This window comes from Phoxinus phoxinus, assembly GCF_949152265.1.
Source record: "Phoxinus phoxinus genome assembly, chromosome: 15".
Classification (NCBI taxonomy): Eukaryota; Metazoa; Chordata; class Actinopteri; order Cypriniformes; family Leuciscidae; genus Phoxinus; species Phoxinus phoxinus.
This window is the reverse complement of record NC_136890.1, coordinates 23,924,563-23,951,350: the sequence shown is the minus strand read 5'-3', so window position 1 is coordinate 23,951,350 and position 26,788 is coordinate 23,924,563. Positions and strand designations below refer to the sequence as shown.

At 37.0% G+C, this 26,788-nt stretch overlaps 3 protein-coding genes and 1 long non-coding RNA gene across 4 annotated transcripts; 3 read left to right on the top strand and 1 right to left on the bottom strand.

Moving 5' to 3' along the window:
• Window positions 1-253: 253 nt before the first annotated feature.
• porcn (porcupine O-acyltransferase) lies at window positions 254-6,770 on the top strand. Its single transcript, XM_079636848.1, has 15 exons — window positions 254-699; window positions 1,061-1,206; window positions 1,627-1,819; window positions 2,352-2,395; window positions 2,506-2,687; window positions 2,816-2,946; window positions 3,117-3,134; window positions 3,330-3,344; window positions 3,443-3,568; window positions 4,343-4,443; window positions 4,654-4,730; window positions 4,829-4,892; window positions 5,077-5,162; window positions 5,342-5,452; window positions 5,545-6,770. Exons 2-15 carry the CDS (start codon window positions 1,071-1,073, stop codon window positions 5,644-5,646), a joined length of 1,386 nt encoding a protein of 461 aa, XP_079492974.1. The 5' UTR covers window positions 254-699; window positions 1,061-1,070; the 3' UTR covers window positions 5,647-6,770.
• A 284-nt stretch (window positions 6,771-7,054) lies between these two features.
• On the top strand, window positions 7,055-9,218 carry spryd4 (SPRY domain containing 4). The gene is made up of 2 exons (XM_079637642.1): window positions 7,055-7,318; window positions 8,376-9,218. Exons 1-2 carry the CDS (start codon window positions 7,186-7,188, stop codon window positions 8,915-8,917), a joined length of 675 nt encoding a protein of 224 aa, XP_079493768.1. The 5' UTR covers window positions 7,055-7,185; the 3' UTR covers window positions 8,918-9,218.
• A 142-nt stretch (window positions 9,219-9,360) lies between these two features.
• Window positions 9,361-20,689, bottom strand: gls2a (glutaminase 2a (liver, mitochondrial)). Its single transcript, XM_079637641.1, has 18 exons — window positions 20,326-20,689; window positions 20,097-20,184; window positions 17,872-17,993; window positions 17,203-17,332; window positions 17,017-17,096; window positions 16,189-16,352; window positions 15,731-15,789; window positions 13,101-13,133; window positions 12,954-13,012; window positions 12,766-12,832; window positions 12,623-12,673; window positions 12,322-12,498; window positions 11,946-12,077; window positions 11,771-11,863; window positions 11,613-11,674; window positions 11,451-11,527; window positions 10,880-10,943; window positions 9,361-10,795 (listed from the first exon to the last, which is right to left on the bottom strand). The coding sequence occupies exons 1-18, from the start codon at window positions 20,517-20,519 to the stop codon at window positions 10,606-10,608; spliced, it is 1,842 nt and encodes a 613-aa protein (XP_079493767.1). The 5' UTR covers window positions 20,520-20,689; the 3' UTR covers window positions 9,361-10,605.
• A 2,169-nt stretch (window positions 20,690-22,858) lies between these two features.
• LOC307011601 lies at window positions 22,859-23,539 on the top strand. Its single transcript, XR_013800446.1, has 3 exons — window positions 22,859-22,987; window positions 23,119-23,203; window positions 23,415-23,539. It is a non-coding gene; the product is annotated as an uncharacterized lncRNA (long non-coding RNA).
• Window positions 23,540-26,788: the final 3,249 nt, after the last annotated feature.

Genomic DNA, 26,788 nt, shown 5'->3' with positions numbered 1-26,788 from the left:
TGATTACATTTTTTATAATTTAAACTATCACAAAACAACAGACAACATAAGATAGTTCGCCAGAAATAATGTATAACGTTTACATTTATATTTTAATATATTAAATATATTAAAACCAATACTAAGTAGCCTATTTAGTATATCCCCACATATGTTGAATACATTTCAACACGCACTCAGACTATTAAAGCCCCGCCTTTTCGTTCTGATTGGTTCAGCCACAGATGCACAGAAAGATGATTGGTCGTCGGGCCCTTCTGGGACGCAATCATGAACGACGGACAGCATCAATGGGAATCAGCCATCAACCACATCAGGCGCATTGCCAGCATCATCTGGACCGATTGTGCTGTACGAAGCGCAACACAATTCTCAATATTTAGATTAGAACCCAAGCGAAAAAGATACCTCTTTATTCTAAATGTAACTATGTAATATAAGAGAATGTATCCAAAACTTGACATTTTAGGGACCCACAGGCGTATTCCTATTGCGGTTCATCGCTGTCTGAGTTGATAGTGGCAGTGGGGGTGAAGTGCTCATCCTCCGTTCTCGCGCTCTGTAACGAATTGTACATCTTAGCTATTATCATTCCCATTTAGAGGATACAACCCCTGATGTCGATTTTACAAATAGCTTGCATCTCGTACGTCCGGTCTGGTTGCACTGCGGTGTAAGGGTATTTAACATCTTGCAGAGGTAAGATTATTTTGATATTGCATGGTATAACATTTGGTTGTCATAATAACAAATATATTCAGAATACCAACAGGAAGGTTTTCCCGCATCCTGATGAGAATAGATTTCTATAATGGAATTATAAAAAAATAAAATCTATTTCTAAAAGCTGTTGCAATCATAACATATCTAGGTGCATTGGATTCAGTATTAGCCTAACCCAGAGATTCATTTTACAAACACCATGTTCTGACCTCAATTCAGCCTTGATCTTAGCTTTACCTTTGAAGCTTAAAGCATCTGTCATTGCTCATCAAATACCCTGACATTATTGATCTTATTATTTATGGTACAAACTCAAATTGTATTATTATTTTCTCAGAGTCATAGCAATGGGAGCTCTAAGCAGACAGGAGTTCTTCCAGGAACTGGGATTCGGTTGCTTGCTTCCAACTGTCCAGCACGGTCTAGAACAAGTATGGCAGCTGTTAATCATCTGCCTAGTATGTAGGCTGCTGTGGAGATTGGGTAAGAGGGTTGATACAACACATAACATGTAATAGTCCCTGATGTCAATCCAAACATGTACCTGCATGTATAACTTTCACTCTTCCTTGCCACTTGTATATTTACGGAAGGAGAATAGTGGCCAGATGTTTTTTAAGCACCAAAAAAGACAGAAATGATAATTCACTATAAAAGTAGGTAATGTACAATGTATCTCAAGTCTTTTGAAGCCATATGATAGCTTTGTATCTTGCTTGACAGATACGACCCCATTCACTTTCATTGTGCGATAAAACACTTCTGCTATAAATAACTTCTTTTGTGTTCCATGGAAAGAAGAATGTTTCAAAATACACGACAGGAAATAAATAATGACAGAATTGTCATATTTAAAAAATATGTTAAAAATGATTTTTTAAAGCTGTGTTTCCTCTCTTTCAGGTCTGCCCTCTTTCTTGAAACACCTGAGTACGGTGGCAGGCGGTTTTTACACTCTCTACCTGTTCTTCGAGCTGCACATGGTTTGGGTGGTGCTTCTCAGCCTCCTCTGCTACCTCATCCTCTTTCTGTGTCGTCATTCAAGCAGCCGCGGACCCTTCCTGTCCATCACTATCCTCATCTACCTTCTTCTGGGGTATGTCCTCCTGCACTCTTCCTGCACTCTTCTGTTTCGCCATCTTTTGAAGCTCAGCCATCTTTTGCAGCACACCAGAACTATATTCTTTGGTTTTACTCATTGTGATGGATGATTAAGGGAATTTGGCTTTTGTGTTTCCTCATATTTATACTCCTGTGAAAGAAGAAGTCATAGCAAGACAATTTTATGTTCCTAGTCACCCTGGTGTGCTAAAAATGTAAATATTAATGGAATATACTTCAGAGATATTTTACTCATGAAAAATTCTAGGGGTGCCAATAATTGTGGCCAATGAGTTTTGGAGAAAAACATTTATTTCACAATGTGATTTCCCCAAACTTTCAAATCTTTTACTTCAATGATTATGTTAGATTTTTGTGATTTTTTTTTTTTTAAATGAAAGACCAAATGGATAAACAATGCAGATGTATTTTTTACAGCCATTTTTTATCTTAGCATGGGTGCCAATAATATATATATTCCCCAGAGTTAGAGATACAGTGGTAAGATTCTGTTCTTTCTGTTTCAGAGAGTTGCATATGATGGATACAACAACCTGGCATAAAATGAGAGGTCAGTATTTTTGTTGTTGTTTTGTTATCATGACAACAGTGACTATTAGACCAGGATTTGTACTGAATTTAGACTAAATTTCAAATGAAATGGTTGTTGTGGTCATCCAGGTTCCCAGATGGTAGTGGCTATGAAAGCAGTTTCTCTTGCCTTTGACTTGGACAAAGGCATAGTGGAGAAAGTTCCCTCTCCAGTGGAGTTCATGGGCTACATTTACTTTGTGGGGACCGTCATCTTTGGACCTTGGATCAGTTTCAACAGCTACATGGATGCGGTAGAGAGTCGAAAACTTGTGAGTCTCAAGTTTGCCAGCTTTCGTTCTAATGCAATTTAGATGAAAGATGTATCAAAATTAAATTTATAATTAAATTAAGAGCTTTCCATCAGCACTTTAGAGCATCTATCTGACCTTTTCCACAGAGTGCCTCCTGGTTTACGAAGTCAATCTTCAGCTGTGTAAAGAGCCAGATCTGTCTGGTCATTTCCAACTGCATTGCTCCCTATCTCTTCCCCTATTTCATCCCAGTCTTTGGAGACAAGCTGCTCCGCAAGTGAGTATAAATTTGAGTTGTGGAATACTGTATAGTTTATTCAGTGAGCAATAAGGTGTAAAGTATGGATGGATTCTTCTAATATCAAACATGTTAATTTTTGTGTTGCTATCTGTGGCTCAGTGAAGGTTTTTAATGTTTGACTGATCTGTTTTCATATTGTTCCTTAGCAAGAAGCGAAAGATGAGGTATTGTACTTATATTATTAATACATTTATACAATTTTATCATGGGGAATAAAGACAAATGAATATGTAATTTAATAATTACTTGTATATTAATTAAAATAATGATGGTTAGAGAATTCTGAATTATGTCCATTAATAAACTAGGCATTTTGTAATTGTGTTTAATAATGAATTTCATTTTATATTTCAATGCAGAGGCTCTATTAAAAGGTAAGAAATACACAAGCCCTTAATGTTAAAACTCAACAGTCTCTGTGTTTTTTTCTCTGATCTGTGATAACCTTCAGCTTTGTGATGCTCCTCATCAGGTGGCTGCAGGCCTATGAGAACAGCCTGTCCTTCCATTTCAGTAATTACTTTGTAAGTTACCTCGGTGAGACGACAACCACGCTGGCAGGTGCTGGGTTCACAGAAGAGAAGGACAATCTTAAGTGGTTTGTAATTATACAGATTCACATAATGAGTGTCAGAAATAAAACAGGGGACATAGCAAAAATGTCACTGAAAGTGACAAACATGCCCTTTGACAAATTCCTTCTTTTTCATATGCACAGTAATCTAATCTAGATAGGCTTGCTGTTATGTTTAGTATGGTTTCAGTGGCTCTCAAGACACTGTTGGCCATTACAGTGGCCATAAGATAACTGTATACTGTCTGATTATTTTATAGGAATATTTTAAAAAAATAAAAAAATAACATATAAAGGGCAAATATTGTTAATAAAATATTATTTCTTCTACTACTACTACTACTACTACTACTACTAATAATAATAATAAAGTTATGATTCCATTAAAGCTAGGGTAGGCAATTTCAGAGAGGCTAGCAATATATGATGACAATATATTTTTAATTAATATATCCTATATAAATATTAAGATATCCTATCCATTTGGACTGAATGCAGTGATTGGCCGAACATTTTTTGGTCCTGAGACTTCCACAGAAGATATACATTTTTAAATATTTACACCACTTCTATCAGGATGTGAAGAGAGTTATAACCAGTAGAACAAAAAGTGTTTATGAAAAGGATTGCCTACCCTAGCTTCAATAAAAAAAAATATAAAGTTTATTTCTGACATTGCAAAGATTAATTTCACTTAAAGATTATAACTGCCATTTTCTTTCAATTGATCAATATTTCATGCTCTTTCTTTCTTTCTTTCTCTCAGTTTCTCTTGTCATTCCATTTCTGTCTTTTCAGGGACATGACAATAGCAAAGCCGCTTAATGTTGAGTTTCCCAGGTCCATGGTTGAAGTGGTCACTTCCTGGAACCTGCCCATGTCCCGCTGGCTCAACACCTGTACGTGTTTTTTCTTTCTTTCCGTTTGTTAATGGCTTCTCTAACATTTTTGTATTGGTTCTATCGCACTCTGAAATTAATTTAAATATTTTAGCTCCCACAAGACTTGAATGAACAGAATGACCAGCTTTTATATAAAGGAGGCTTTTGTATATTTTATATTTTTAATACCTACAAGTATATGGTAAGTCTCATTTATCATTTATTTAGATGTGTTTAAGAAGGCTCTCAGATATGGGAGCTTTACAGCCATTATCTTGACATACACAGCGAGCGCTTTGCTACACGTGAGTGCGTTTTGGCCTATTTTTAATTTTTAATTTGAATTTATTGCATTCTTTCTCAAGAGTACAATAAATGCAATACTGTATTTCTGTGCATACAGGGTCTAAGTTTCCACATTGTGGCAGTATTATTCACACTAGGCTTCATAACATATATTGAACACGGTGAGTATCTGTTCAGGTATAGTTATTTCAGCATAGACATTTATTATTGCTCATGTCACTGTTTTCAGTTATTGCAATAATTAAAAACATAAAATGTTTTAAACATTCTAATTTTACATTTTCTAATGTTCTTCACACTATTGGTTGTTTTTCATCTTGGATTTTGGTGTTTTCTGTGTTTCAGTGCTTAGAAAAAGATTGTCAATCATTTTAAATGCATGCGTCCTCTCCAAGAGATGCCTATCTGACTGCAAACACAGACATAAAAAGGTGTTGTATATGTCATTGTGGCTATTTAAGCACTTGTGTGAATATCTTTAAAAAATGTAAAAAGCTAAAAAAAAAAAAAAAGTTATAATTTTAAATAGTATAATAAAAAAAGTTTCAAGTAAAAACTTAAGTTGGAGTTTATGTCTTTAAAAATGTATTTCCATTTTCTCTCTCTCTAGGAATTGTGGGTATATTTAATTAATGGGACATTTAGCATGTTAGCAGTGCTACATTTTACATACCTGGGCTCTATTTTTGGCTCCAGTACAGATGACATGGATTCTGATGAGGTACAAGCCGCTTCTCCTGAAATCCTATGGTCCTTACTTTCTGTGCAGGTTATTATTCATATTTGTTTAAAATATTTGTATTTTGTCTGCAGGACAGCATGGCCAGTCACACCATTCAGAAATGGATGCAGCTCAGCTGGACAAGCCACTGGTTGACTTTCGGCCTTTGGGTCTTGTATCGCCTTATTCTATAAACACTTAGACCTACATAGACGAAGAGAGATTGGGAGAGGATAGCAATAACTGTGATTGGATATTTTATACGAGCTTACCTTAGAGGAGTCTTGGCCGTTAATGACATCACTGTGAACTCTGGATGAACGTGACTGCCGACCAGAGTCCTCAAATCCAGGATAAACTGCTGCTTAATATTGATTTGACATGACCAGACCTCTACCAGTACCAGGATGTTCTGAAGTTTTCTAAGCTAACACAGCAATCCACAATAAGTGTGAATATTGAATTATTCATAGCCATTATTAATGAACTGATCAAGATTTTGATATGACTGACTAATACATATTATAGTTCTAGTAGATTTTGCTTGATGGTTTAGGATAATTACTTGTTTGTGTGAAAAGAACATACATATTCTCATTGACTTTTTCAGAAGCTCTAATGTCAAACTGCTCAAATCAATTTTTGTATTGCATCCATTGTATGCATCTATTCAGCCTGACTGTTTTTTTTTTCCCATTCCCATATGGAAAATCAACTAATGCTAATGCTTTTCCACTAAAGCACATATTCTGCGATTCACAATCAGATTGTCTATTATGGTTATCATGTACAACAAACATGCAAATGACTTCATCCGCCTCATAGGGCTCTGAATAAACATGATAAAGTTCACATCCTTTCTATTGTATGAATTGTAAGTAAGTCTCTGGGTGAGTTTGAAACCCTTTGAGACACTCGAATACTGAGACAGTATTAGTAGTGTTTGGTAGTTTCTTATAGGCTATTTAACCTTTTTTTAAATGTAAATGATTTATGGCAACAAGAAATGAGAAAAGGAAAAGTATAAAGTGTGTTTTTGTTTTCTGTGTATTTATTTTAATGTGTATTATCAATATGTGTATTATCAATATTGCTATTTGGTAGTGAATAGAGTATTGACACCATCATAACATTGAATAAGAATTTTTTATATCATTTTAGTGCCAAACAGAACAATAATAATTACTAGCTGAATAATGTATGTTCTTATTTTCTTTTTATTTATTGTGCTCAGACATTCATCACACAACACATGTAACACATAAATCCCTATACTTTTATTAGTGAATAATAAATAAAGAGTTCAAATTACATGGCTGATTTTTCGTTTTGTGTATGTTTGACTGCCAGGCCACTCTTGTTTATAAAACAAAAGGGGGACATTTTTTGGTCACCATGAGGAAAACAGCTTATAAATCATACTAAGAGGCGTTTTTTTTTTTTTTTTAAGTTAAAAATGCTGAAAGTTTTCTGTGATGATGAATAGCCTAGGTTTAGCGGTAGGTTTAGTGTAAGGGCATGTAATACTGTTTATACAGTATAAAAACGATTACGTCTATGGAGGTCCTCAAACCTATTAAACAAACGTGTGTGTGTGTGTGTGTCTGTGTGTGTGTGAGTGAGTGAGTGAGTGAGTGTGAGTGTTTTACAGTAGGGGGCAGCAGCGCTCAAGTATTTGGACAGCGCAACCTTGCGACAGAAACAGAGGTAAAGCGCACTACAAATGGGACAACATGGCGATGTCCTCGGGCATGGTACTCCTTTGCCGTTTGACAGGCAGATCTTTGGGGACTGCGCTCGGTCACGGCCGTGGGAAAACCCTCACAGCTCGGAGATGGTATATTACTGCCAGTGCAGCAGGCAACAGTGAGTATAGTAAATGCAATGCTTTCCACGCACCTCAGTGTGGAGACTCCAGTCAAACCCGGAGGTCATACTTCTGGCTTTAATAATTACACGTGAAACATTTCCTTATTATTAATTATCAATAGCGGAATGGATTACACAACATAGATATTAGTTCTGTTGCATAAACTGTAAAGGAAAAAAATCAGTGGTAGACCGTAGGCAAGTCACGTGTTTTAGCGGAGATTCCAGTAGATTGGCACGAGCTAATTATAAATGTTCGTGATTGTAATGCGATATTTACGTGGGTCATTGTGAATAACAGTGCAAATGTCCGACATTATGCCCTTGCTACTTCATTGTGATGCGGCCACATCATCATTATCATCGTGATCTCGATAATCTGACAACGGGAACATTATGTTCTCAGTAAGTTACTTGAAAGAGTCATCGTTTTTCTTTTATCCTTTCCCAGTTTACTATGATTACCAGTTGCCATGATACCTGCAATCTAATTAAGTAGTAGCCATGTAATTGCTACTACTAATTGTGGCAGGGATTATTAATTAATCTGTTATCTGCATTCTGCATCCTACAACTTTCTGAACGTATTCCATTCAATTCACATTTATTTTTCACAACACACATCATTTCAAAGCAGCTTTACAGAAAATACATGAGTCCGCATTACAGAATGTATGTTATTCTATTTGTATGTTATTTTCTTTTTAAATGACATTTGTTGGCTAGTATAAGGTTTCCACTGTTAATAGCAACCCTTACAAAAACTCTATAGCTTACAGGTGTAATACCTGGGTACTTGAAAATGGTTTGCTGGTCATAGATAGTTTCTCCCAGTCTGATCATCTGAGTTAGACATTGGACCAGTGAAATTTTGTTGTTGTTGTACATATTTTTTTAGCAGTTATTTACCATGATGCTGAATAATCATCATTTATTTAACATGGTATTTACAAGGCACTCTATTGGTCTATAAATACACTGTATATATATATATATATATATATATATATATATATATATATATATATATTAAAGATTATTTATGTCTCTATAGATTTGCAGTTTAAGCTTGATGAGCGGACAGCCCACAGCAGCCTGGACCTTTTTAAGAAGGACACGGGTGTGATCTATCGAATGCTAGGCATTGACCCCTCCCTTGTGCAGGATACCCCTCTCCGGTTCCGGGACTGGGCTGTGGTTCTCGCTGACACCCACATTGACTCTGGACGGCACTACTGGGAGATCACGGTTAAAAGGTCCCACGAATTCCGTGTGGGAGTGGCCGAGGTGTTGACATCACGTGACGAATGTCTGGGCACGAATTCTAGTTCCTGGGTGTTCGCGTTTGTCCAGAGGAAGTGGTTTGCCATGACCACCGGTAAGCAAGTCCCGGTGCCATTGGTGGGGAAACCTGATCGGGTCGGGCTCTTGCTAGACTACAAGGCGGGGCGGTTCAGTCTGGTGGACACCCAGAAAGCTGAAGTGGTGTATACGATAAAAACACAGTTCCGCTCGCCCATCTGTCCTGCGTTTGCACTCTGGGATGGGGAGTTACTCTCACACTCTGGACTGGAGATTCCACCAGGGCTTCAGTGACTCTTGTTCATTATTCACACATTAATGCTACATGCCTCTTAATGGATAGAGAAGAGGAAGTAGGGGCCTCATGAATAGACATTCAGTGGGAACACAGCTGTTTTTTTTACTGGCATTAAACACGATTTGTCCGTTCAGCTGCTGAAAATATCCCCAAACTCTACCGTTTGTGATATAATGCTGATGAACTGATGAATCCATACATGCACATATGAATACTTGATATCCTTAGTCATTTTTCATTTTGCGTCTGTGCTTTACTACAGTGTTGAGAGGTTTTTCAATAAAAAGTCACCCTTCACTTGTTATTCTTTATTTATTCTATACTTTATTGTGTCGCGTCATCTGATTCTGTCCATTTCATGCTTTTCACTTTCATTAGGAACAAACACTCTTCTATAACTATCTGAACTTTTATTTTTTTCAAAACTCTTAGTTTTGTATCCAGCAATAAAGTTTGTCCAAGTTTTAAATACCATTAATTTCTTGTGTGCAAAGTCTACAGAGGGTTCAGTTAAAGCTTTTGTGCCCTACATTAAAACAACATTAAATTACATTAAATACTTTACAAAAATGTCTATTAACAAACATACAAAATTCCAACATCTTAAGAATAGTACCAATATACAAATACCTGCTTAAAATGTTTAGCCAAAAATTATTAATAACTTAAAGTGACAGAGAAACTGGGCAACAGTTCCCATTATGAAGAGTGCTGGCTAACCTCTTAACTCAAGGCAATATGATGTAATGACATTTCCAGTATGGTAATTTTATAAATAAACTACTTTTTAATGTGCATGCATGTTTGTCTTGATAGACAGCCTGCTAAATTTACACTAACCTTGTACTTGCTAACAGGACCAAAGTCACAAAAATCTTAAGAAAGAAGTTAAGATAAGTAAAGATACATTTGAAGTTCAAAAGATGGTTCCTATATGCATTTTTTGAAAAGTTCAAGCTAGTGTTGTGTTGAAATGCTAAATATTTGAAACAACTCGAATTCATTAAACCTCTTATCTTCAGGGATTTAAGTTGGAGCTTATCCTACTTATTATTCATACGTTATTAGTTATTACGTTCTTAGTTATTCATACGTTTTTTTTTTAAGAACAGTTCAAGAAAATGAATTCTTAAGTTTTGTCTGAAGAATGCTATAATCTTTTTTTTTTTGGAAGTATTTTTGGAATATAAAATATTCATAATTTTTAAAGTCAGAAGACCAGGAAGAAAATAGCATTTAAATAATTTTAATTCTAAGAATGTTTTGTGAATCCGGCCCCTGGCCCCTAGTTCCTAAGGCTTCCTTTGAGTTAAGGCTTTTACATAAAAATTATTCTGCAAGGATAAACTAGGAAGCCTCAGCATTTCTAAATTGGTCCAAGAATAAACCAAACTGTCTTTGAGGAGCCGTACCAGAAATTACCGGGAAGTACCTGGTATAATTTTCATAATCCCACAGTAGACTGAATGGAGGTCTGAGCAACTACAGTAATGACTATCTTAAACCATCAGTAGAAGCTGGCAGAGGTCTACATACAGCAAAGCTTTGGTTTGAAGCACTATCTCTGTAACACCTGCGCACACCTGCTCAGTCCTTACACAGGCTTTGTCATAAATCTCACACACTCATGCTTCCCTGAAGTCACGAGACACTACGGTTTGGCATTTCCCGTGGTAGTTCTCACTCAAACTAAACCATTCAGCGTCTCCATGCTCTTTAGTTCCTCTGCATCAATAGTGGAATCGGGACACGTGTCAGCGCTGAGCTCCTCTGGCATTAGTGTGTGTGTGTAAATGCTCTGGTACTCCTGTAGTACCTTGACCACTGCGTTGTGCCCAAACTGCATAGCGTCATCGAGAGGTGTGTTTCCCCATCTGAAGAACAGATTGGCATGCATTTTAAATCAATGAAACAAAAACACACCACAAAAAGTGCAAGGGAGCTGAGTTTTGCCTTACCTGTCCTTTGCATTGGGGTTGACTTTGCAGGTATCTGTTAAAAACCTGACCGCATCTAAGTGCCCTGAAATCAGAGTTTTAGGAACCTATTAATAAATGCATAAATTCGTTTTTAATTTACATCCAATTCAGATTTCACAATTCAAACTTTAGGACTCACTGTTCACGCTGTTAGTGATTATAGTAGTAATGAATAAAATAATGGCTTGAGCATCAGAATGATCGAAAGCTGAAGTTGATTTTTGGAAATACGTCTCTTATGCTCACAAAGGCTGCATTTATGATTCTTCATAAATCATACAAATATGTTGACCTGGTGCTTAAGAATAATTTCTCATTATTATCAATGTTGAAAACAGTTGTGCTGCTTTATATTTTTGTGATGCCTATTTTTCAGGATTCATTGATGAATAAATAGTTATTTAAAGTCACATCACCTGTGATCAATTTAATGTATCCTTGCTGAATAAAAGTATTAATGTAAAAAATTCTTACTGACCCTAAACTTTTTAATGGTAGTGGAGATGCATAAAACACATTTCTTAGTCTGTCTGAAAAAATGCCTTATTACCTTCTGCTGAGGACACATGCAGGGCGGTACGGATGTCATAGTCAGTCAATTCCATATTGACGGCAGAGAGAGCAATTCTGAAACAAATTAATATCTCATTGTTGCTCATAACCATCTACATAAAAATGTTGGGATATTTTTTTAAAAGAAAGAGATTTTTACCTCCTGAGAGCTGAAACATCACCACTGTAAGCAGCAAACATCAGATCCACCACAGACTTGTTCTGAAATATATAGATATAATCAGTGCTTACAACTATTAACTATTTGTTTTGTTAGCACAGTGTGAATGAAATGGCAGATTTGGTCTGTGGTCTCACCCTCTCGTGGCCTGTCTGTCTGCGAGGGTCTAACTTCTTTGCAAAGTGTCTCAGATTGTCATAATTATGGAAGTTAAACAGCGAGACTAGCTCCTAAAAGAGAAACAAGTTAATGGTCTCAGAGAAAAATAAAAGTTATGGAAAGAGAGACAAAAGCAGAGATCATAAAAAGTACCTGGCAGAAGTGGATTCCTCGGATGCTATTGCCGACACGGTCAAGAGGCGGAGACCAGCACATTACTCCCATAATATTAGGAACTACGAGCAGCACGGCACCAGACACCCCAGATTTAGCAGGCAAACCCACCTAAGGAAGGGCCGGTTTACACATATTACTGTTTTTCAATGTAAACACACATTGCCCATACGTCTCACGTCTTTTGCAGCATGGCCCTATCTAATAACAGTGATTTAATTTGAGTAATTAGCTGAGGTTTAAAGTAAATAACTGAAATAGTTTCATCTAGCTGTAAAGTCCATTGTGTCTGTGTACTTGATCACACTGAGGAATTCTGCAAGCAATCATTTGGCTGTGAGTGTGTGTGACTCACGTGAAAGGCAAACTGGCCAGAGAAGTCGTACATGCCGCAGGAGTGCATGAGACTGAGTGTGTTTCGGACGGCCTCGGCACTGAGCACACGCTCGCCTGTGATTGGACAGATCCCTCCATTAGCTAATGTGGCTGCCATGACGCTGCCAGACTCACATGTCACCTCAATAGAGCACAGCTGGAAATGAAAAAAAGACATAAAAACATAAAAGAAAAAAAAAAATTTGTGTTTAGTATGAGCAATAATAGCAAGTTCTACTTTTAAACACAATTGGTATGTGTCAGAATGACAGTTAATTTACCTGAAAGTAGAAGTCAAGGGCTGCCATCATGTCAACTCCACTGGGAAAACACTACAGGAAAAAGAGCAGAGCAGCAGGTGAGAAAGGCTGACAAATCCCATCTTTAGGCTTATAAAAAAGACAATAACCAAAAAAACACTCACTTTTTTTTCTTTGAGATAATAGCCAATTGCATAGTTCCTGTTACCAGTTTCTTTCTCTGACTGGAAACTATAAAAAGCAAGGAAATTGTATCATTCACCAATAAATCAGTACAAAACATGACAACTGTAGGTTCACCTCTTGGAGAGTGTGATTTGATACAAATAAAAGAGTTATATTAAAAACTCACGTGGCATTACTGAACCCAACATATTCTCTGCCAGTCATTCTATTCAGATAATCCATCATCTGACCAACAAACAGAAATCAATAACAAGTGAGATCAAATTAAAAACCTGGGATATTTCACATGGTGGAGATGTTGCAGTGTACTCACAAAGTCAAACTTCTCTGCCTTGTTGGAACCAGGCTGTAATAAAGACAAAAAAAGAGAAAGTGAGAAAATAAGTTAGATTATGGTAGGAAGAGAAAATGCTATACTGTCAACGGTCTGGTTACCAACATTCTTTAAAATATCTTATTTTGTGTTCACCAGAAGAAAGAAACTTATACAGGTTTGGAACAACTTAAGGACGAGGGCAAGGACTGCTCTTGCGTCAACAACACAACACGCAACATTTCATTGTGGTGCTCTAGTCTAGTGTATGTGCATTGGAGATTAATAATTTGAAAATAAAGTGGTACATTTTTTTTTTTTAGCAAACAAACTAGTCGCGTTGCTTCATCAATTTGAGGTTAAACCACTGGAGTCACACGGATTACTTTAATGATGTCTTTACTACCTTTCTTGGGCTTGAAAGTGGTAGTTGCATAGACTGTCAATGGAGGGACAGAAATCTCTAAATCTCTTTAATGAAATATTTCATTAAAAATATCTTCATTTGTGCTCCGAAGATGAACGAAAGTGTTACGGGTTTGGAACGACATGAGGGTGAGTAATTGATAGAATTTTCATTTTTGGGTGAACTCTTGAAATAATGTTCTGTCAAATGTACTTACAAGAGTATGTGGTCAACTAAAATATACTTTAATGAAATTTATTTTGAAGTTGCAATTTAGTACATTTAAATGTTATATCAAATAGCACTACAGTTAAAATTTAAATCAAGAACATTACATTTGCTTTAGTACAATAGTCAACACATCAAAATAAGTGTACTTCTTTAAAGATTACGACAAAAGATTATTAAAACATAATGATTTAAAATGTGCTATTTAAAGTGTCCTTAAATGTGTTAATAAACAGTCATTAAAGTGCACTCTCACACTTAAGTGGCCTTTTATTTCATTAATATTATTATATCTGCAAATGCAGTTTTTTTTAAAGTATACTTTTAAGATTTGAAGTATACTACAAGTGCACAATCAATAGAATTAATAGAAGGCTAACCTGGAAGGCTAATTCGCACAAAAGACTAATTCACCAATTTTTATTTATGAATAATATTACTTGAAAGGAATTTCAAATATTGTTCAACAATATACATTGCATAGTTATACCTCAAATGTGAAATTTTGTGAAACTGTTTGTGTGCTTTAAAAAGTAAGTTGCTAACAAGTTGCTTCTAAAAGACTACACAAGTTTTGTGATTCATCAAGCCAATAAACTTACATCCTTGTGATGTTTAGTCTATATATAATTGCTTATTTTACTCATAAATACATTTCAAAAAGCCATTAGAAATTTCTGAGGGCTAACCCATAACTAATGCTACTTATCTTCAAGACAACAAAACATCTAAGTACAGACACAGTCAGAAAGATCCAAAAGCAAAGAGTAAGATGTGAAACACACAAGACATTCGACATTCACACTGTCCACTAATTCTTCACATTTAGTCAAATGGGCTAAAAATCCATTGTATATATAATATTAGTTTCTGTTCACCAGCAAAAAAAAAAAGCTAACAGTGGTTCTAGTGACAGTTGGTTTGGGGATTGATCCAAAGATCCCTCTGCAAACAGTAATACAGTGCTGTATTTAGACACTTGGTGGCAGTGTGCACAGACAAGAAAATGTGGTGTGATATGAGATCATAATGGTCTCATTCTATAAAAATCCATACAGTTCTAGACATATATAAAATATGTTATGCATGTGAAACCATATTAAACCATAAATAGCATCTTTAATGAGAATACATCTTATTTATGATTTATATATACAGTATATATATATATATATATATATATATATATATATATATACATACAGTATATACGTATATATATATGAAATTATATGACAAAACATAAAACCAAATGACTGAACATGAACCGCTGGTTTCATATGTCCTAAGGTGTGACGTTAAGGTGACCAGTTCCACGAGGGAGTCCAGAAGGTCAGTGTAATGCGATCACAGCTGTTAGATGTCTTCATCTTAAAAAGTTCTCATGTGTGTCTGTGCACCGTGAGGTTGTGTAACATATTTAAGAGCATAGGTCAAATTAGAAACTTATACTACAAGTAAGGAGTCCCTTAATTAAACATGCAGTTAGTTTTTTTTTTTTTTTTTTGTCAGTTAAACCACTGAAGCCTTTTACTCTTTCATAGCAGCCCTTTCAAACACATTGAAAGGCGTATTTCTCAGCACATCTTCTGATTGGCTGTTTAGACACACCTATTGACCACTAGCAGCCCTTATTATGCGATGCCTCATTGAACCACCCACTACAACCATACATACAAACACACACCTTGTCAGCTATTTAAAACCAGGTCAAAAGGAAAGGACAGAAACATAATTTTGTCGCAATAAAAGCACTTTGTCTGTCACAGTAATCATTTCCGATATCAATAACACGCACCACAGCAATGCTGCTTAATTTAAAGTAACTCTTCAAGGGGTAAAGGGTGTCCCTGTAAAGGCTGGGACAAAAATAAAATAAAAGAACGAATTAATGTGTTATGGCTGTAGGAATTTCATTTTGAGTTTGTACTCGTGGTATTATTATGATGAATGTATATCAACAGTGAACTAAAAATGTACAAAAATAGCCTCTTACCTTAATGAGAGAGCTGATTACAATGGCTCCTGCATTCACCATGGGATTATGAGGTTTATCTGGGAAACCCCCCAAAAAAGTTAAATGATCAAATCGTAATGTTAAAGGAGCATCATGTTCACTGGGAAGGATTCAGTAAAGCTCCAGTAAAGATTGCTGTGAGGAAATCCATTGATAAGGTTTATACTGAAAGCACGTCTGATAACTGACAACTGTTTTACAGCTTCCTCTTGTTCCCAGACTTCATGTTACAATAGAACACAACGAGGCTGTGAAATCACTCATTTAGAGTCATGCCATTGATTTTTGAAAAATAAAATAAAGATTAATAAAATATAAGTATACTGACAATGTTTCACTTTAAATGTCCAAATACTATTTGAGACCACTTTGTGTGGCCATATCTTTGAGTGACACCAACAAAAAGAGAAATACGACAGATTGTAATGGTTTCTCACCCTCTTCATCTAAAAAGAGTTTGTTGAACTTGAGGCCACTAGGTTCTTTCCCCACATATTTGTGCACATGTTCAGTGCCAGCCTCATGCACGGCCAGCGCATACTCCAGAGGCTTCACACATGACTGCAGACAAAATGGCATATTCGTGTCCCCAATAGCATGTCTATGTAAAGAGGAAGAGATCAAATGAAAGATACAGTGAGAGAGGGAAAAGAAGAGAAATAAAGACAGAATTGCTATTATTCAAGATCCAGAATTAACCAGAAAGCATGTGATGTGAGTGAAATTTGGATTTTCCAGGTGGCCAAGAACTTTATTATGAGATTAATAAAGTTATTGGCCACCATAACACATTAAATCGAACTGTAAGAATGATAATACAATGAGTTTGATAGTGAGAAGTGATCTCAATGATTCAAAGATCAAAACCGTTGACAAAATAAGCAACAATTATATTGTCGTTGAGAAAATCATTAAAACAATTTCATAATATTTTAGAAATATTTATAATAAGAAAATTATTGTACACTTATTTTGAAATACAATACCATTCAAAAGGTAATGGTTGATTTTGAAAGAACATTTTTGAAAGTAGTCTCATGCTCACCAAGCCTGCATGTATTTAAAAATATATAAAATTAAAAATACTGTAAAAACAGTAATCTTGTAAATCCTCCCCACCCCCTTAGCACCCCAAACTTTGAACGTAGAGTATTTCTGGTAAGAAAATGTGGTCAATTGTACATTGTTTGTTGAACAGATGCTGCAAAAAGTTACTTTCATCACACAGATGTGAATAAAGACAGTTTGAAGATAGTATATTTTACCTCTGACCATCCACTGTGCACAGAGAAACTCCCCAGAGGTGTGGACTGAACTTAGCCAACTGAGGGATGTAGTTTGCTACCTGAGCAAACACGCGCATGGACAAATAAAGAGATTAGAAGTAAATAAATGTGTTTTTAAAAGACAAGGTGATTCAAAAACAGTGATAAAGAAAATCAATGTCTTACTTTCCCTCCTTGCTGAGCCTGTACATTATAATACAAATGGTTTATGAGGGAGGTAAAGGCCTCAAAGTCTGGAATGATGAACTTCCTTTGGAAGGCTTGAGTCAGGAGGACTATGTTACTGCCAACACATCTAGAAACAGAAACACACATATGCCAATGTGACACAACTGTGACTTAATGGCCACCTGTGATCAGTAATGTGCTAAGAGAGTTGTACATGGCTGAAAATGATATTTGATCCATGTTTATTAACACTGACGGAATCGGTTCAAAAGAAACATAAGCTGAGCCTCAGAGGCCTAACAAACACGTTATCACTGCTTAACATAGCTTAGCTCCACACACGCTCCAGCAGGAAGCATACACACACAATACATACAAATACAACAGGTGGAGTGTTGTATTTATCTATGTTGGGGAGCAGAAAGTCAGGTGAAGCATTTGTATGCGATGATATGTGTGCATGTGGGCATGATGAATCAACTGCTTATATTTCCAGCCTTCCAAGAACATTGAGCTATCATTTACCCGGGCATTTTGAATTATCATTTAAGGGGCATGAGTCACAACAGCTGTAGGCAGTAAACTATAAGTGATGATACATCGCTAAAACACATATGAACACATATATTCTCACTCTTTGCATTGCTGAGTCAATTATCTACCCACTTTCTGAACAGTTCCTGGTCCATCATTGTCATTCCAACAGACTCTTTGACAGCTTGACGGATCTGTCGCATGCAGTCTCTCAAACGGGGGTCAGAGGTCAGCAAGCCTGTGCTTTTGAGTGCCTAAGAAATACAAGAACATGTATTTTAATGCTGGAATAATTCATTGTCAAAATTATTGCTTGAAAATTGTTGCACAAATTTATGTGATGTACCAGTTCAGGAGCATAAAATAAGTTATATAGAGACATTTAATGTCAACTTGAAACAGCGTTCACAACCCAGTTGATTTACACTACTGTTGTTTAGCAGGCATGAATTCAACTGATCAAAAGTGACAGAAAAGACATGTATAATGTTACAAAGATTTTATATAAAATAAATTCTGTTCTTTTAAATGTTCCATTCACCGAAGAATCAAAGAAAATATATCAGGTTTCCCAAAAACTGTAACAACAGCACAACTTTTTTCAACACACCTTTTTTTTTCCCAAAGAAACTTGAGCAGCAAATCAGCATATTAGAATGATGAAGACTGGAGTAATGGCTGCAGAAAATTCAGCTTTGCCCTCAAAGTAATAAACTAAATTTTAATGCATATTAAAATAGAAAACAGTTATTATATAGTAATAATATTTAATAATGTAAAAGAGTACTTTCAAAAACATAAAAAATTCTGGCAGCACTTTATTTTACAGTCCTGTTTCCCATGTTCATAATATGTCAAGTCAAGTCAACTTATTTTATATAGCGCTTTTAACAATATAGATTGTTTCAAAGCAGCTTTACAGTGATAATAGGAAATTAAAGTAACAGAGATTATTTTGGCTTTACAGCAGCTCTAGAATACAGTTATTGTCCAGCTAAGGTTAGTTTTGATTGATTCACTTCCATTGCAAAGATCATTAGTCATTAACTTAGGGCCGCTAACACAACACCGCTCTAAAAGAAAACCCTTAACGCGCTCCGGCCCGCTCATTCGCACAACTACAACAGTGCCTGGTGGCTCGAGAACGCAAACCGTGAAATATATATATATATATATATTTTGTACTGGGTAATAACTAGGTACTAACCCTGAACCTACTCCTAAACCTAACCTTAACCCATGTAGTTGCCTTATATTACCCAGTACTTTCTTGGGTAAGTAAACTGTAAGTACATGTAAGTGCACGTACTGTAAAATAAAGTGCAACCAACATTCTTACTGAGCCTAAACTTTTGATCAGTAGTGTATTTTCGAGTGAAACAGGAAATTATAAGAAAGTGGTGCTTGATTTGATCCATTAGGAATGTAATGGATCGTAAAAAGGGGTCTCTAGGCTATATGACAGGTGTCAGAAAAAGTAAGTCTTTCAAAGCCGGAACACGATCTTACATTTTGATAAAAAAAAATTACGAAGGCAAGATTTTTGGAACATGGATGAATTGTTTACAATAAGCACAGGAACATACATTAAGACAGCACATAGATTCATTCAATGACTAAAATATTAAGGTCATATGGTACTGTGCAACAGTGTTTACACAATTCAAATGAACGAGTTCACCATCAGTCATTTGGTAGGGACATGTTATCTTCAGTCAATGGTATATGGCATCTGAGTTGTTAGACTGCAGCTGGTGGAGATGACCATCATACAAAACAACCCCATGCATATAAATTATAGCAGACACTTTAATAGCTATCTATTTCTGGGTGGCATGTGCTCTGAAGCAGACACACACAAACACACTCACAAGAAGGTGCAGCACTATGCCTGGAAATTGAATGTGTTACCTTGGTTAAAACAGTCCATAATTTTATGTATTCCTCCTTGTAGTATAAACTCAAACATCCAAAAATGGATCCACATGTGTTTGGGAATATATATTTATTAGGCGCTTTAATGTAGCCCTGACACCTGGCACAAACATGACGTCTATATATCTTACTATTATATAATACCAAAGATTTATGATTATAACCTAAGTAAGAATAAAAGTGTCTAATTTTAATCATACTAAACAAAATAGAGAGCATGAGTGTATGATGTTTTTAGCATGCATTTTATTCCCTTTGGTTTGACATTTAGTCACAGCAGTAGGCTACATGCTGACTAAGTCACACACACACACACACACACACACACACACACACACACACACACCACACACACACACACACACACACACACACACACACACGCATAATGTAATCAGCACTGTGACTCTAGAGCAACTCACTGTCAGGAAACGTGCCACTGAGAGTTTCTCTTTTCCCTGGGTGATTGTGTAGAACAACAGGTCCTCCAACCCAGCAACCACCTTCTTACTGCTCAAAACACAAGACAATAGAGAAAACAACATGTTTTACCTAAATACAATGCATAATACAATTAATTTCATAAAGTCACCCTTCCGAAATCAATTCTTAAAAGGACTTTTTTTTCTCTACGCCTCTCCGAGGATTTACCTACACGTGCCACCGTCCGTCTCTGCGATCACGTGCTGATGGCGCGGATGCTGACCCGGTGATGCGCTCGTGTGCAGCAGCCGAGCAGGTGAGTGTCTTCTTTCCAAACTTCCCGCAACTCTCTCCCATTTTCCACCATTCCTTATGAGCAAAACACCAGCTCTAGACGCCAGTAGGGTTTTAACACCATGCATAATCTATCCAGAAATGTTTTACTTCTAAACCAACGACCTATAACAGCTGTAAAATAGTCTGAATAAACAACGCGCGTCTCTTATGCTTATGTATCGCGTGCTTTCTATTGGATTCCAAGTGCCTGATCGTCCCACGAGGCAAGTGACTTCTGTTGACAAAATTGGCCGGTAACCGAGGGATCATACGCAGGTGAAGACACGCCTCCTGGCGGCTGTGGTGGTGGGTCAAAAAAGAGATAGATCATTGGTGGATGCCAGAACACATGTTGATGGCTCAATAGTAGAACTCAGAGCCGTGGTAGAACTGTACAAAGAATGCCAGACTTACTGAGCATGGACATTTTGCCACTTAATCAGGAGGCACAAAAGCAGAAATAAATATTAACCAATTTAATCAATTTAATAATATTTGTGACCAAAATTTACGTTTGAGCTTGAAGGGTCTATAAAGAGGTAGCTATATAAAGGGTCTATAAAGGTCTTATTCACATAAATCACATGATCATCACAATACATGTAAACATTTGTGACCACTGGCAAAACGTTTTGAATTAATAACTGATTGATTCACATTCAGTTACCATTCAGTTATTCAAATTGTAGAAATAAATGTATTATTATATTACATTGATATTTACAATAATAAACACACACGCGCACACACACACACACACACACACACACACACACACACACACACACACACACACACACACACACACACGTGTCTGGTTTATTTGTGGACTCTCCATAGACGTCATGGTTTTTATACTGTACAAACAGTATATTATATCCCTTACACTAACCCTACCCCTAAACCTACCCATCATCACAGAAAACTTTCTGAATTTTTACATTTTCAAAAAGACTTATTCTGAATGATTTATAAGATTGTTTCCTCATGGGGACCTCAATTTCAGTGATACTAGTCACCTGCCGGGATAGAAAAACATGCACACACACACACACACACACACACACACACACACACACACACACACACACACACACACACACACACACACACACACACACACACACACACAGCACCGTTCATAAGTTTGGACCGTAATGTTTTGGAAATAAGTCTCTTATGCTCATCAAGCCTTTGATAAAAAAAATACAGAAAAAAATGTAATATTGTGAAATATTATTACAATTTAAAGTAATGGTTTTCTATTTGAATATAGTTTAAAATGCTGTTCTTTTAAACTTTTTATTCATAAATGAATCCTGAAAAAAGTATCACAGGTTCCCAAAAGGCAGCATAATGGTTTTCAACATTGATGATAACTGAGTATCAAATCAGCATATTAGAATGATTTTCAAAGGATCAGGTGACACTAAAGACTGGAGAAATGGCTGATGAAAATTCAGCTTTGCATCTGTCACGTTTTGTTTCATGTTCTTGTTTCATATCCGTCATGTGATCCCCTGTTTTAGTCATGTGATCCTGCCATGTGTTCTGTGTTGTCATTGGTTCATTGTTTCATTGTGCACAGGTGTCCCTTGACTGGTCATTCAACGCATTGTAATTTTGTATTTAAGCCCTTATGTTTGCCTTGTTCCTGGTCAAGTATTGTTTTGTGTAACCACTAGTGGTAAGCGCTATGTTTTGAGTGCCATGCCATGCCATGGTTTTATGTTGTATCATGTTTGGGAAATAAACTGCACTCGGGTTCTACACCTTGCTGTTACATAGAAAATACAGAAACAAGAATGGACTTTATGCACACACAGCTGCACTACTTCCTGAACTTTAGCCAGCTCCTTTGTTTCCTGTCTGCCATTATTGGACGAACTGATTAATCCAGGTGTGCCTGAACAACAACAGTAATCAGACACACCTGGATTAATCAGTTTGTCCAATAATGGCAGACAGGAAACAAAGGAGCTGGCTAAAGTTCAGGAAGTAGTGCAGCTGTGCATAAAGTCCGTTGCTGGTCAGAAAGAAAAATATTTTTTAAAGGTTTGTTTTGTCCAGTATTTATACTTTTATACTATTTTCCTGTAACCTCACAATATTGTAATGTTGATGCTTCACTGTTTACAATTAGGATGAAAAAATACAATGAATGTCACAATGCGTCTTATTTTTATTTAATTAAGTCAAGTCAAGTCAAGAATATTTGTATAGCGCTTTTCACAATACAGATTGTATCAAAGCAGCTTCACAGTATTAAATTAAAATAATAATAAAACGTCCATGTTTGGTAATGCTAATCAATAGTAATATTGATTGATTCATTAAATTGAATATTAGAAATTAGAAATGTCCTTAAAAAAACCTCACCTCATCAAAGGGGCTGAGGCAACATTCCCGGTTATTTTTTCATGTCGTGAAGGCCCTGATCATACCACTGAAATACTATCTAGAGTAGACCTTCTGACGTTCTGAGATGTCATTTTAGAGACTTCAGCATGGCTCGTGGCTCATGGTCAATCTTGGATTTGTGTCAAAGCCAAAGGTACCATATCCAGTTGGCTAGATTCAGTTAACTCAACTTCGCTTGTAATTTTTACACATTTGAGCCTTTGCAGTTACAACCATTTTATGAGCTCATGTAGCCTGTAAGTGATGAGTATCTGTATCCAACAGATCTGGGAACTGAATCGGCTTTGCTCTTTTGTGGCTCCCCCTGGTGGACTTTGGTGTAACTACGTAGTTCAAGCCCAGCTCTGATGTAGGTGTGGATCTTTTCCGTATAAAACAATTCAGTGTTTGTAATAAATTGTTTATTTATAAATTATGAATTTGCCATTTTAAATGTATTTATATAAGTTGAATTGCTCATAACGTCCATATGACCTGACTAGATTAAAACTAGGATTATGTGGCAGCTGGCAGTATCTTGCATCCCCAGGAGCGCTGTTAGTATCCCTTTTTGCCTGTAGGGGGCAGACCGCACCAACTCACCTCTATAAACGGATACGGAGAATCAGTCGAGTCCAACATACTGACTAACCTCGCCTTCCCACTGCCAAATGCCAGATCAGACATTCTCCTTTCAGTTACACTGGTTGGTTTATTTACATTCTCAATTTGTTCAGTTTGTGGAAAAGCATAAAAATAAGTGAAGGGTGTTCTTTTTTTAAGTTCTACTCTGACAGAATTGCCTGTGAACTCTGATTGAATGCATTCCACAGAGGCTGTGTGGGCCATTGTACTGTTGTCTTTGGGGACCGGTCACACACTTACCAACACACACACATACTCACACTAAAACAAATTTAGTTTTTCTTTTTACCCATGCAATTTGACATTCTCCCCGCTCTTTTCCTCTGACCAGCTCCACTGCTGGTAGATTTTGAAGCGAGGGCTCCTTTTAACCAGAGCCTGGAGTAAAATTACACCCACTTATCATTAGATCAAACACCCCTTCCCCTCGTATTATATCCTTTCGTGTTGGCACACACACATCCAAACGCACATGCACGCAACCCTAACCCATGCCCTACTGATGACCATGCGTCTCTTGGTGGAGAATGTTTTTCATTCCTTCACTGTGTCCATGAATGCTGGCTTTGTCTACCTGCTCCATCTTAAACCCCCCTCTCTCCCCTCCATCTTCCTCCTTTCTGCCTCTCCCAACTTTCTCTGATCTCTGGACTGGCCATAACTGTGTAAATGGTGAAACTCAAACGCATTTTGCTCCAAGAAAATTAAGAAATTAGGATGTCAATAATTCCAACACACATTCTGACTGCAACCATTATTTATTCATTAAGCTCTCATTATTGATTATCAGTTGATTCTGAAAAACATATTTTGCAACCAATAATATACACAGTACGTACAGTGTAGATACACTACCGTTCAAAAGTTTGGAGTCAGCATTTAAAAAAAATATATATATTCGAGTTCTGTTATGCTCTCCAAGTCTACATTTACATGTCTACACATGTATATATGTGTGTATGTTTATGTGTAAATATAATATATAAGTGTGTAAAAAGTGTGCTCAGATTCTACTTTTGTTTATTTTATTTTAAAAAGTTGGCTTTGATACTCTCATTGTTGATCATTCTGTGCAGTCTTCTACTCCACTTTATGGTGCTGGTGTTGTGTAATGAATCCATTAGTTGCGTCCTGATAAGAATAGTATCCACATTCTACCTGGATTCTTAGAGACCCTGATTAGGATTTTGGACTGCAATGTCCACGAACAGGGTCAGTTTCTCAGGCCAGTTCACAGGACTTAACTTTCACCCTCGAATTTGTACCAGGGAGCTGCTAAGAATGCAGAATCCTCTGGTGAACTGTTTGTTTTGTTTAAGTAATCATTGTGTGTGTGTGTGTGTGTGTGTGTGTGTGTGTGTGTGTGTGTGTGTGTGTGTGTGTGTGTGTGTGTGTGTGTGTGTGTGTGTGTGTGTGTGTGTGTGTGTGTGTGTTCATAGATCCAGCATTGGTAAACACTATTGGTTCCACTGAAAGTAGACTACATGAAGCACTGGTTTTGCACAGAGCTCTATTATATAAAATCACACCTGGCTGAGGCAATATTACAAAAGCCTCAATGATTTAGTGCAAGATTTTCAAACTTTTTGATACGAAAGATCCCCATATGATCAAATCCTGAAAGGTTCTGTGGACCCCCTATAGTTCACCCTTGCGTCCCTCAAGTCTAGAGGACCCTGGACCACCATTTAAACCCCCCTGATCAAGAGTTTTGATTTAATCAAATAGTGAAATCTGGATCAGAGATGAAATGCATTACGTTTTGGATAAAGTCAGAAAGGGAGCTGTTAAACCCAGACAGTGGTGTCCTGGATAAATTAAGCTCATTTGTGCCCTAAATCACTCTATCAACAGGGACTCTTCATTCAAAAAATCCCAGGACACCAGCCTCTCTGTTTGCCATAGCTTATCTCAGAAGTTATGAGAATAAATAGAAAGCTTTATTAGACCAAACAAAGACAGAACGAATCCTTCCCCCACTTCAGGCCCCATATGTGGACTGTAATATCAAACAGAACAGTTCGGTTTCCCACGGCCGTGACATGCTGATTAAACTAAAGGTCCGTTCACGCCAAGAAAGATAACTATAAAAACTATGATGCTATGCTAATATTTCTATAATGCTAATATGAAAAGCATCCACACCAAAGCACTATAATGTGTTGTTTATTCAAAGCATGTGCAGCAGTCTTTCCATCCGTCGCTTTAGTTTAAATGCTTGACCTCTTTTGATTGGCTGTCAGCTGGGGGAAAAAAGTCTTGAAAGTGATTCCAATGATATTGTTCCGGTGTGCCCTTATCTTTATAGTTGTTGTCTGGACACTGCTATTCTTTTAAATTTATAATGATTTTTTAAAATGACATTACCATTATAGTCATCATCCGTGGTGTGAACGTGCCTCGAAAGGTGAAATATCACAGATTTTTTTATTTTATTTTAATTAAATGTCATGCAGATACTTTGTTCAGCATTGTAATTACGGTTTTGTCTCAAGTGACACAAATGTTCACTCATGTGAGGCCATTGGGCATCTTATCTTGGCACATGGATCAGAACATTTTGTAAAGTGAATGTTTCAGGGTCTCGTATGTCATGTAGTTGATTTTATTCACTTAATTATGCTTTATTCCCTTTTAGCTTTCAAAAGAATGGACAAAAAGCTCCACATTTGGAAGAAAAGCCTGGCGGGTGCTTAATCTTCGGGCATGGGTCGGCCTTCTGACGCCTTATGCCAAACACGGTTAGTGTTTTGTTACCGACACGGGGTTTCCTGCCAATGGTCAGGCCCCACATCATCTGATCCACAGCAACCCAGCCACCCTACACACCCCTGGAGCCTCGCCGTGTTCCTGCCACCGCTCCTCTCCTCATCCCTCTACCTTTCCGCACCCTCCCTCCATCCACACCCGCGGCTCTCTTCTCCCCCACTGCCCGGTGCTCTCTCACATTCCTCAGGTCTGCACACAGAGCCGCATTGTGTGTGTGTCTTAAAGAGCACACAGTCAGGGCTCATTTCGGACTCACACACATCGAACAGGGTGTGTGCACAGTCGCACCGATGAGTACACACACATACACATATCCCTTCATAAACCTAATAGACACGCATTCATGTGCGCACACGACCACAAACACACACACTGATTTTCATATGTGCACACTGTATACACACTCATCTACATACACAGGATGTCTCACACCGAGGCCGAGATTCCAGAATCCTTATTCCTTTTTTACTCTTTCATGCTTCGCTTTTTGCAGTTTGATCTTTTAATCCCTGGAGCATTGCGATTTTTCTCTTCTCCTCTG